At 48.4% G+C, this 12449-nt stretch overlaps 1 protein-coding gene across 1 annotated transcript in view; it reads left to right on the top strand.

Annotated features, from left to right (window-relative positions):
• CD81 (CD81 molecule) overlaps nucleotides 1–12449 on the top strand; it is a 30822-nt gene extending 18373 nt beyond the window's left edge. The window contains exons 3-8 of the mRNA XM_071762213.1: nucleotides 3001–3098; nucleotides 6660–6734; nucleotides 10078–10185; nucleotides 11025–11126; nucleotides 11443–11532; nucleotides 12203–12449. Coding sequence (XP_071618314.1) covers nucleotides 3001–3098; nucleotides 6660–6734; nucleotides 10078–10185; nucleotides 11025–11126; nucleotides 11443–11532; nucleotides 12203–12265 — 536 coding nt within the window. The 3' untranslated portion in view covers nucleotides 12266–12449. The remainder of the gene's footprint in view (nucleotides 1–3000; nucleotides 3099–6659; nucleotides 6735–10077; nucleotides 10186–11024; nucleotides 11127–11442; nucleotides 11533–12202) is intronic.

Here is a 12449-nt window from a genome sequence, read left to right as displayed (position 1 = left end):
AAAGGCAGCTCCACAACAGCCACTTGTTTGTGCCTGGGAACGAAGCTGGCCTTTATCCCAAAAACCTTCCAGGGTTTTTTTGTGGTTTTTAGAGTTCAGGCCACTCATTGCTTCACATTCCTGCAGCTCCCACCCCACTGGTCACACTCACTGAGCTCCAGGCAGGAAACTGGTGCACATCTTCCTCCCTTCCCTCCTTTAATTCTTGCTGGCTGTGGGAAGGAATTGGTGAAGCAGGAAGCCAGGACCTCACTTGTCCAAAATTTGCACAGCCTGGCTGGGGTGGGAATTGAACAGGTCAGGTTTGGTTTGGGTTGTTTTTTTTTCTGTTTTTTTGAAGCTGCACAAATCCCACATACAGAGGACTCTGGAGGATTCCTGTAAAACAGCAAATGTCTCCATTCCTTCTGAGTCTTCTCCATCAGTTGAAGTTCTTGCTGGGCTTTTATCTCCTAGTTTTCAGAGCAAAGCCTTCCTAGCCCCCAGTGGCTCTTATATTTTCCTGATGATCTCAGGATAAGACTTTTTTTACAGAACAGTCCCTGGAACAGCCTCCCCTGGGCCATGGTAGAGTCCCCATCTTTTTTTCAAGATAAAATTGGACATGGTTCTAGATAGTTTCACCTAGGTGCCCTTTCTCAAAAAAGTTTGGATCTGAGGTCTCTTCCAACCTGGGCAGCTCTATGATTCTGTGATCTCCTGGCTATATTTGGTCAGCTTGGAAGTTGCCTTCAGTGTTGATTTTGAAGAACTGAGGAGTAAAAGGATCTGAAATAGGCAAACTGGGGGAGTAACCTGATGGTTGGGGTCCCCGAGCATCATGCTGCTTGGTCTCTAGATGGGCTGCAGCTGCTTTTTACTCATCTGCCAGGAATGATGGTGGTGACATGAGTGGTGACTTCTCAGAGCCTGAAATGACTTGGTCTCAGCCCAGCTTTGTCTTCTTTCTCTGCTGCCCTCACGTCAGGAGAAGTCAGGAGGTGCTGTACTCATGGGAAAAAATCAACTTTGCTTATCCCTGAGGGACCTGTGAGGAAAGTTCTCCAGTGGAGGCTGTAAGATGTAAAAACCTGATGCAATTTAGGTTGAAAATCCAAGCCAGCAGCTGGTACAAGCTGGAGCAGTTCTGGGGCCTTAGCAATAGTTCTGGTGACAATAAGCAGAGCTTCTTTTGGAAAGGCCACTAATGGTATCTTGAAACAGCAGTCATGTGTCCTAAAATCTCTCTCAGCCTCTCTGGAGCTTGGCAGGCAGCCAGCCCACAGCTTTCATTTTGCAGGATGCATTGGTGCCTTCCCATCACCTCCAGCCCCTTTGGGACTTCCCTCCCCTCTGCAGACCCCAACCCACTCCTGGCCACCCTGGCTCCCTGCCCTGCTGCCACCAGTGGTCCCATCTCCAACCACCAGGATAAACCCTGTGGCTATTGCAGGAAAACCAAAAAAAAAAAACACCTTAATTGCTGTCCCAGGAGGTCCCAGGGTCAGGTTGCTGCAGTTTTCTGTCCCTCACCATCTCTGGTCCAGCTGGCCCCTACCTTTTGGGTGCTGAGGATTTCTGCTTTGTTTTAAAAGAGGGAAAAAGCAGGAGCCAAAGCTGATCCTTTCCCAAGTTTGATGTGTCCACAGGGGGATTGCAAAGGAGCTGAAACTGTTCCTACCTCTCTGTTTGGTTTGTTATTTATAGAGAAGGTTTAACTCTGCTCTCATTACGTGCCCTTTAGACTTTGCACTTTTAATTATCAGAAGATTAGCAGCTACAAAGATAAGAAAAACCTTAAACCTGGCAGGATTGTCCGAGCAGTTGTAACCTAGAGCTCTGCTTATAGTTCAGGGCTGTTCCTAAAAGGGACTTGACAGGCTGATTAATAAGTTGAAAAACATTTTGACTCTTAGCAAAAGAAAAAAAAACATTTAATTGAAGAGATCTGTCTCCCAAGCACTGTTTTGCTGTTACCTCTGGGATGCCCCATGTAAATTTATCCTCATCCTGATTTTTTTTTCCCCTCACTGTCAGTGAAAATGGTGACTGCAGTCTTGCCACATTTGTTATTATTTCTTTGATTATTTTTTGCGTGTCTCCTGTTGCTTTTGGATGGAAAGAAGGATTCACTTGCAAAGTAGTAGAATCACAACACTTGAGGATATTGCTTCACCAAAAATGCACTAACCAGGAGACATCAGGAGGGAGCTGTGTTTGTGGAAAAGGAAATAAGTTTAACCAAACTGGTAGCATTTGACCAAGGTGAAACCAGGGTAATAACCAGTGGCAACAGACCTAAGCCTTGAACTAAACTCTTGTTTCCTGGATGAAAAAAACTTTCATTCCCTTGTTTTCTCAGCCCACTCAGTGCCTGGGTCCTGAGGCATTTCCTAGTTTCCAAGTTTTGAAGTAGTTACGGAGTAAGTTGATTGTGCAAATTTGGTTAAGTTGAAGGAAAAAGTGTTTTTCTCTGTACAGAAGAGCCTATAACAAACAAAAGCCAGATTGTATTAAATTAAATGCTTAAATAGTACTTTCCCCTTAGTTTTGTGGCTGGTCTAAAACCAGACTGGCTCAAGGCAGATAAATATTTATATGATGATTAATATAAATAAACCATATGCCCTCTTGTTTATTTTAAAAACTACACACATGAATAATTTTCCTCTCCCCTGCTTAAATATTTAAATCATTATCCATGCCATGGGAACTTAGCTTGGAGCTTGGAGGCTGCTGTTAAGCCTTTGCCTTGCCTCCTACATCCTCACCCTGTGACTGCTCCAGCCCTTGGTGTCACCTCTGATTTTGAGGGCAAAGGGGTTTCCAATTTTCAGTGTTAGCAGCTTCAGGAGGTCTGACGTGGGTGTGTTGTTCTACCACGTCTACTTCTACCTCTGCTCAGATCTCCCAGGCCTTAATTAGCCTTAATTAGCTGCACGGTCCACGGCCATGTCCAGTTAGGATGCTGCCATACGAAGCTCTGCATTAAACGTGTTTCCCTCTCTCTTTTCCTTGCAGGAATCTACATCCTGATTGCAGTTGGAGCTGTCATGATGTTCGTGGGGTTCCTGGGATGCTATGGTGCTATTCAGGAATCTCAGTGCCTTCTGGGCACGGTAAGAGGCACAAAATTGGGGATGCCACTTGGCACCGTGCTGGGAAGCACCCAGCTCTGCCTCCCTGCCTTGCTGGGGAGACCTTTGCAAGAAGCAGGGCTGGGGGGTTGTGTGAGCACAGAGGTGGGGTCTTGCTGACCTCTGAAAGGGGCAAGATAATGTTATTTAGCAGAGAGCATCTCTGCCCAGCCTGCTGGAGCTCTGGCTGAGCTCTGCAAACTGCTGCTTCTGCTTCAGAGGCAGAGGCCAGCAGCAAAGCAGAAGAGATGCAGGATTGTTGGAGATTCATTTTCTCTGTTATATGTGCCCCATCCCCCCCAAATGCTTTTTTTTCCTTGCCATTGTCTGGCTATCTTTCTGACACCCACAAAATCTCCTTTACCTTCTGTCCCCCACAACTTCCCCTTCCACTCTGCTGCAAGGCTGCCTGTGGCAGTTCCAGTTCTTTTTTCAGGGATCATCTGCTATTTTTATCTGTTTGGACAAGGAAACAGCAAAGAATTCCCACAGTAAGTCTAGGTACATCCTGGAAAATGCATTACTGAAGGGCTGCAGGCGTCCTTGATGGGAGGCAGCAGCTCCAGATTCCTGGCACAGGATGACCTTAATTGTATAAACTGCAGCCACACCAAAAGCATTTGCCTTGAGGGTAAGGGAGACCCGTTTATTTAAAGCCATTTCTTACATCTGGTTCAGCTTAAAATTCAATGCAAAAGGAAATAAAGCGGAGGAATAAAATATTAAAAAAAAAAATTAAAAAGAAATTAAAAAAAAAAAAAAAATTGGAAGGGCTTTTTCAGCACTTGGCTTTGTCAGGCTGGAGGATTCTTGGTGGTGTAGTGACCCATAGGTGTGGATTCAAGTGGGACTGAGGGAAATGGAGCTGCTTTCCCTCTTGCTCTCACAGGTGGCTTCACCTCTTGTCACTTCTGTTTTCCAGTAAGAAGGGAATGAGGGAAAACCTCCATAAAGCACCCTGAACATCACTGGATGGGAGGTGCTGGAGGAGCTTGCAGGCACTGTCACTGCTGCTGAGAACAGGAGGAGCCCCCATACAAATCCAACAAGAGTTGTTTTGGTGAGGGCTGGCAGCCTTGGATTATTACTTTTTTTTGTTAATGCAAGTGATTGCAGGACCTGAATTACCCCTTGAAGTTGGAAAGAGGATTAGAAGGGCAGATGGCACAATGTACCTGAGGCTCACCAGGGAAACTGTCTGCTTGGGCTGAAATTAGCAGCTCTGGCAGCTCTGCTCTGCCCATGTTTGCTCACACCTTGGCTTGCCAAGAGAAGGTTGGAGACATCCTGTGATGATGCCTTCCACTGGCCAAGGCTCCCACCAGGCTCCAAGGACACTTCCAGGCAGCATCCTTAGGGTATTGGAAGAAAGCAGCTGCTCTCCTCTCCTCCAGCCAGCTGATGGAGTGGCTATAGGATTACTGCAAAAGGGGAAAGGACCAGGAAGAGCTGTGCCATCAAAATCCTGTGCCATGAAAATCCTGTGCCATGAAAATCCTTTGCCATCAAAATCCTTTGCCATCAAAATCCTTTGCCATCAAAATCCTTTGCCATCAAAATCCTGTGCCATCAACATCCTGTGCCATCAAAATCCTGTGCCATCAAAATCCTTTGCCATCAAAATCCTTTGCCATCAAAATCCTTTGCCATCAAAATCCTTTGCCATCAAAATCCTGTGCCATCAAAATCCTGTGCCATGAAAATCCTGTGCCATGAAAATCCTTTGCCATCAAAATCCTTTGCCATCAAAATCCTTTGCCATCAAAATCCTTTGCCATCAAAATCCTGTGCCATCAACATCCTGTGCCATCAAAATCCTGTGCCATCAAAATCCTTTGCCATCAAAATCCTTTGCCATCAAAATCCTTTGCCATCAAAATCCTTTGCCATCAAAATCCTGTGCCATCAAAATCCTGTGCCATCAAAATCCTGTGCCATCAAAATCCTGTGCCATCAAAATCCTGTGCCATCAAAATCCTTTGCCATCAAAATCCTTTGCCATCAAAATCCTTTGCCACCAAAATCCTGTGCCATCAAAATCCTGTGCCATCAAAATCCTTTGCCATCAAAATCCTGTGCCATCAAAATCCTGTGCCATCAAAATCCTGTGCCAAAGGTCCCATGGGAGCTGACTGGTAAGACCTGATGAAGGCAGAAGGGAGCTGCTCCCCAGGAAGGGGTTTGGGCACAGGGACACTGCCTCGTTCCCATAGGATCAAGCTGCATCTCTGGGGTTTTGCAGCCAGCTCAAAAACTGAATTTGCAGGAAGTTGTACCTCCAAATCTGGGATAAACAAAGCATCCTTCACTGGAGGGTAACTTCTGCAAGGATGAGTCCTAGTGCTTACCATTAGAATTGCAGTGGCATCATGCCCATGGTTTAGGGCGAGGTGATTCCTTGGGGGGATGTGGCACCCAGTCCCCCAAAGATGTTCTGGAGAATCAAGGATGGATGGATGGTTAAGGAGGAGTTTGTTGTTCAGGGACTGGACAGAGATGTTGGAAGTCCTTTCCTGCTGTCAGGTCAATAGTCCCTTTTCCATTTTGCTGATAACCCTTTGCTTTTGCATGTGAGAGCCAGGTCATGGAATCATTCTGAGAGCTTTGGTTTGCTGTATTGTTGAAGAAAATGTCCTAAATGTGTCTGACACAGAGACTACCCAGGATCCAGGGGCTTTTGTCCCACCCCATACTGTGACTTTGTCTTTCTCTGACTGCATTCACCTCTTTTGCTTCTTTACTTCCATGGCAACTCTCCCAGTTTGGGGTTTTTCCCAGGAAGAAGTCACTGAGGGAGATGTCACGGGGGTAACATTGGCTGGGTGTGGAGCATGCCTGCTGGTGCCTTCCCACTTGACTCTGATTTAGGAGCTTCCCAGCTTCATATTCCCAGTCCAACAAATCAACCATCACAATATGTTCCTGGGATCTGAACAAAAAGCTGGGGAGAGGCTTGGGGGGGGGGGGTGGCAGGGAGGAGTTCTGGAGCTGCACAAATAGGGGGAGGACTGTGGGAAAACATCAGTGTTAGTATTTATGCAAAAAACTGCAGTAGCCTTGCAGGGCTCTTGGATGCTGAGTGAGCTGGCCATAAATCACACCCCACAGCTCCTCAGCAGCTGAAATGTGCTTTTAACCCTGCACTGGCAATTTCCATCCTTGGAAAACCCAATGGAAGAGAGCAGGAAGTTTGGCTGGCTGGTCCTGCAGATGCACAAAGAGAAATGCACAAAGAGAAATGTTGCACATTCTCAAATGATGCACAAAGAGGGGGGTCTTGGGGTGTCCAGGGCACCCTTAGCCCTGCCAGTCTGTGTTGGAAAGGCTGTGCTGATCCCCACTTAGCCATCCCAGTGGGAAGTCTGGATGTGGAGTGGCACCTGATCTGTTATAGGAAAATGTGGATGGGCTGAGCACGTGGATGAGAGAGATCTCCTGGGTGGAAGTGCTGCTCCACACCCCTACCCACCTCATTGCTGCCTTTGCTGTAGCCAGGTCCATTGAGCATCCCTCTCTTCTTTGTTTTTTTTTTTCTCTTTGCAGTTCTTCACTTGCCTAGTGATCCTGTTTGCCTGTGAAGTTGCAGCTGGAATTTGGGGATTTGTCAACAAAGACCAAGTAAGATGACTGAAACCTGGGTTTGTGGGATGGGGGGGCTGGGGGAGAACTGTTTTGCTCACAGGCTGCTCCCAAAATGAGTCTGGCAGTGGGTTTGGATGTGATCCAGGTGCAATCCAGGCAGGTCACCTAACTCCTCTTGGCTGGGCTGAGGAGCTTTCAATGGGAGCACTTGATGGCAGCAGCTGCCCTCGGATGGAATGTAGGGTGATGTCTAGAGTAAAAATGGCCCTGTCTCATTTGGGTCTCCTCCTTGCTGCTGTCAGTCACAGTCTGAGTTGGTTTTTGTATGGAATCCTGCAGGGAAACCACCCACACATCCCAGGTGCCAAACAACCCCAGCCATGTGGCCCATGGAGGGAATATCATGTGGGCAGAGCCTGCAGCAAGGGGATGGCTGGATGCTTCCTCCTGTTTGCCAGCCTCAGATAACCCTCTTGGGGCTGCTGGCCTGCCAGGACTGAGCTGGCTGCTGCTCAATATGCTGTGCATGCATGCAGGAGGGGTAGAAAGGGACTGGCTGGATGAGTTCCTCTTGGCTGGAGGTTAGATCAGATCAAGGGAGCTTGGTCTCAAAGTGCAGAGCTCTCAGTGGATGGGCACCATGGGCATCCTGCAGCAAGCAGCAGGCTGGGTGTTGATCCCTCAGGGGTTTGGAGGAGAAAAGGGGATTGCTTGTGCTCAAAGTCAAGGTTAGAGACTGGCAGAGTAGGAAATGTCTCTGTTTGACTCTCTATGGGCACCATGGGCATCCTGCAGCAAGAAGCAGGCTGGGTGTTGATCACTCAGGGGTTTGGAGGAGAAAAAGGGACTGCTTGGGGTCAAAGTCAAAGTTAGAGACTGGCAGAGTAGGAAATGTCTCTATTTGACTCTCTATGGGCACCATGGGCATCCTGCAGCAAGAAACAGGCTGGGTGTTGATCACTCAGGGGTTTGGAGGAGAAAAGGGGACTGCTTGGGCTCAAAGTCAAAGTTAGAGACTGGCAGAGTAGAAAATCTGTTTAGTTGATGAAGAGCTATAAGGCAGCTGTGTAAGTAGGTGGTGGCTTGCTCAGCTTTCACATGCATGGAGAGCAGAGATGACCACAGCTGGGCTGTGAATGGGAACACCCTTGTAGTCATTCACCAGGGAGAGAGCATGATTTCACCAGAATAAACTCCTCTGGGGCTGAAATTCTCATTGTGCAGGCAGGGTGCTGTTTCCTAGCAACTTCAGTGAGCTGATTCCCCTTTTGCAGAGGGGCCCTGCCTCCTCCAGACCTCACTCTGTGAATCCTGAAGAGTCCAAGATGTGTAACTGAACAGACAGCAAAAAAAAAAGGGATGCCTGAGTAAGGAGGGACCCCATGGTTGGGGAGAAGGAGCTCAGCCATCAGAGCATGAAGCTTGGTAATTTAGGATTTGCCAAGGCAAGAGTGATGAGCTCTCCCCCTGAAATCAGTTTTGCAGGTGAAAGTGGTGGCATTCTGTTTGCCTTGGCTGTTTTGGCAGCCACGATGATGAATGGGCTGGTTGAAGTCCTCACTCACAAGGCAGGGAGCTTGCTTCTCTTTGGGGGACATCCTGGGAGAAACCCAGGCTGAGAGGGGAAGCACTGAGTGATGATTCCAAGAGCTGCTCCCAGGGGGGAGTCTGTCCCCTCGTGGGGACAATACTCTGCTGTCACCAGGGCACAGAATGCTTTACCCACCAAAGCTGGAGGCAGTCTCTCTCCAAGAGGGACTCGTCTCAGAGGTGCTTTAGATACAGGATGGGGAAGCAAGAGGTAGGATTGGTTTTATTTTTTTTTCCTCTGTATCAAAACGCAAACGTTTTAGTCCAGAGCAGGGCCAGGGGATGATCAGAGGGCTGGAGCATCTCTGCTATGGAGAGAGACTGAGGGAGTTGGGGTTATTCAGGCTGGAGAGGAGAAGGCTCCAAGGAGACCTCATTGTGGCCTTCCAGTGTCTGAAGGGGCTACAGGAAAGCTGGGGAGGGACTTTTTAGGATGTCAGGGAGGGATAGGACATGGGGGAATAGATCCAAACTACAAGAGGGGAGATTTAGATTGGAAGTTAGGAAGAAGTTCTTCCCCACGAGGGTGGTGAGACCCTGGCACAGGTTGCCTAGAGAGGTGGTGGCAGCCCTGGAAGTTCCCTGGAAGTTTTTAAGCCCTGGTGGCAGCCTGGAAAACTTCCCTGGAAGTTTTTAAGGTCAGGCTGGACAGGGCTCTGAGCAACTTGAGCTGGTGGGAGGTGTCCCTGCCCATGGCAGGGGGGTCGGAACTGGATGATCCTAAAGGTCCCTGCTAACCCTGAACATTCTATGATTCTAACATCACCCTCTAAAACAAACTTTTTTGAGGAGTGATGGAGAAATGCTGGGATAATTGATTGAAAACACATTACTTCTTGCTGCAGTTTCTTTTTTTTCATGTGCTAATTCAGCCTGCCCTGCCAAGAGCAGATGTTCTGGAAAGCATTTTCCCTTTCATACTTGCTTATATTTGTTTCTTTTGCTTCTCTTGCATGTCCTCCTTTAATCTGGCTTTCCCAAATTATTGGAGGAGGTGGAGAAGCCAAAAGGCCAGTTTCCCTGAAAAGGAGGGTTCTTTTTTTTGCATTCTGAAGCAGACCCCTATGGGTGGCTGCAGTTTACCAGCCCAGGTGGCAAAGCTAGAGGTAGGGATGAGATTTCTCATAAAACCACTGCCAGGATGGGGGTGCCCAGCTCCAGGTAGGGACCCAGCCAGAGTTTGACATTCATTTAAAAGCACCCAAAGATGCTCACTGGGCTTTAGTGTGCAGTATCCCATAATTTTCTGCCATCCTCTCCAAGCCAACCAGTAAGTCAAGGTGCTTACTGGACACCCTGGCTTGGACACCTCACCTCCTCCTGCCTTCCAAAATGCCTTGGTGGAAAATGTGTTGCCTGCTTGCTTTTGTCTCCATGGGTTGGGTGGTTTCAGAACAAGCTGTTTCTGTTTTCCTGAGTGCAGCAGCAAATCCTCATGGGCTGGAGGATATCTTGGATCTTGTCTTTTACCCTCTGGACCTTGGCTGTCTTTGCCTACCAAAGAGAATTTGTGGAGCACTTGGATGGCATTGCTGCTAGCTGGTAGATAAGGTTCTTAAATTTGCTGCTCTTATGCCACAGCTGGAGGGACTTGAGCCCTGAGGAAGGCAGGAAATTTGCAAGTGTGCAAATAAATGAGGTCCAAATCTATTGAAAATTTGCTCATCTACCTATGAGCGCCATGAGAGGGAACCCTTCCTCTTCAGGCACAGCTGCGGGATGGTTTTCATCCTTCTGTTCCAGATTAAAGGGAGTTGGTTTGGGTTCTTTTTTTCCTTGCCTTTCCTAGATAGCCAAAGATGTGAAGCAGTTCTACGACCAAGCATTTCAGCAAGCACTGATGGCAGACTCGGAGTCGAGCAACGCGAAAGCTGTAGCAAAGACCTTCCATGAAACGGTAAGAACTTGGTGCTCAAGCTCCCCACTCTGTGATGCTCCAACTGCACACATCCTGATCCTCCTGAGGCAGAAGCAGGAAGTTGAACTCCAAGCCCTCAGGTGGGGAATGAAAGGGATGTTGGATTTTTTGATGCTTAGGAGCGAACTGGATCAACCGCGTCCTCGGCACTGGGATTTTGCTGCCTGTTTTCCAAGCTTTACATGGAAATCTCTCCCTAGGAGAGGAGGAGGACAATCTCTCCTCTTGGAGATGGAGGACATGAGAATGTGGGAGGAAGGAGGATTAAAAATGGGGGGCTGGAAAATGAATGGATGAGCCAGGGTCTGAAGCAGATGCTGCTGCACACAGGTCTTTGCCTATCAAGTCTGCTGTTCTTACACATAAAGAAACAAAGCTTCACCTTCTTCAATATTCTGTTCCTCATGCTGCACTGGGAAGTTTGGCCCAAGCTCTACTTCTTTTTCATTTACCTCAGCACCTATGATTTAAGTAAAATTCAATGGAAGGAAAAAATGTTTCTCTGAGCAGCTAACTTAGATGCTTCCTCTGCTCAGCAGGAAACAAAATCTCTGGAGAGACTTGGGTTCACTCACCTCCAAGATACCAATGCCAGAGCTATCTGGGATTACTGTAGGAAGTAGCTGCATTGCATGGAAAGAAAAAAATTGAGTTTGGAGGGTTATTCCCTCTCCCTTGTGTCCTCCTTCAAGATGTGTCCTCAGCCTTGGGTAGTTTCAAGGTTATTTAATGGTGGGAAGAACATTATGTGAGTGTTGTCTACTAATGCTGGGTTTTGTTGTTTGATTGTTTGGGGTTTTTTCCCTCTCTCCATGTAGCTGAACTGCTGTGGTCCTGATTCTGCAGTATCAGTTATCACTCCCCTGTGGAGAGAGGACCTCTGCCCAAAGAAGGAGTCCTTGCTGGAGACTTTTACTCAGGTAGGCATGGTTGCTCTTCACTCAGTGCAGCCCAGCTGACTACCAGGGAAATCTGGGGATTTACTGGGAGTGAGATGAAGGGTAGAGATGTCATTTATTTGGGGCTGGTGTAGAGGGATGCCAGGTTCCCATCAGTTCTTCCTTTGCTGTTCCTGCTTGAGGGGTCTGGCAGGCAGGGAGGGATGAAGTCTGGTGGGAAGTCATGGAGCCAGGACCCAGGAATGTGAGCGGGTCCAAGGGGATGCAGCCCTGCCTGGTTTTTGGGAGATGGCAAGGGGAGAACAGGCTCTCTGACCTGTGTGTTTCTCTGCTTCAGTCCTCAAGCTGCCACAAAAAAATTGATGAGCTGTTTTCTGGGAAGCTCTACCTGATCGGCATCGCTGCCATCGTCGTTGCTGTGATCATGGTAAGCACCGTGCCCTGGTGTTGTGGGACTGGGTAAAAGCTGCCTCAGGGTGTCCTGATCCTGTTCCAGCTGAGCTGGATCCATCCCTCTCCCCCAGATGCCCCTGTGGTTCAGGGTACAGTGCCAGCTGCTTTGGGATGCAGCGAGACTGAGGGCTTCCTCATTCCCTGGGGAGGTTGGGCTATTAGGGCAGGCACCCAGCAAGCATGGCAAAGCAGGAACACCTTCAACCCCATCCTAAATGCAGACAGAGCATTGTTGAGCCTTCTCCTTCCCTCCCTCCCTCCCAAACCTTGTTTCTCAGGCCCCTGTATTTTGTCACTGGGGTCTGCAGTGGGGATTTGCTTCCTTTGCCACATGGGGTTTGCTCCCCAGTGAGCTGTGAGTGGTGTGGGCTGGGAACCCAGTGCCTGTGCAGAGGTTGGGCTGTGATGCTTGAAGGGATCCCCAAGCACGTGTAGCTGGCAGGTAGGAGGCTTGCAGTGTCCCAGCCCTGCTGCCTGCAAGAGTGGAGAGAGCATCATCTTATCTGGAGCTGAAAGTGATAGCAGAGACACAGCAGCTCTGCCCTTGTCCGTGGCACGAGCAGGGTTGGGGACCTCAGGATTGGGGGGAGAGCTCCTGAGTGGTCCTGCTCAGTGCCTCACTGGTGCCCTGTGTCTCCTGACAGATCTTCGAAATGATCCTGAGCATGGTGCTGTGCTGTGGCATAAGGAACAGCTCCGTCTACTGAGCCGTGAGAGCCAGGGAGGGGAAGGGGGGAGCAGGGCTGACGGCGCTAGAGGGGACCCCAAGTGCCACCAAGTGACCAGGAGACATTTCAACAAAAGATAGAGAAAACTATGTATATAAATACTTCCAATATTACCATACAGTACTTATCATTTTTATTTTGAAGTACTTTTTTTTTTTTTTTT

This window comes from Heliangelus exortis, chromosome 18 (assembly GCF_036169615.1).
Source record: "Heliangelus exortis chromosome 18, bHelExo1.hap1, whole genome shotgun sequence".
NCBI lineage: Eukaryota > Metazoa > Chordata > Aves > Apodiformes > Trochilidae > Heliangelus > Heliangelus exortis.
Note: the sequence above shows the minus strand (reverse complement) of the source record. Positions and strands in the feature narration are given on the sequence as shown.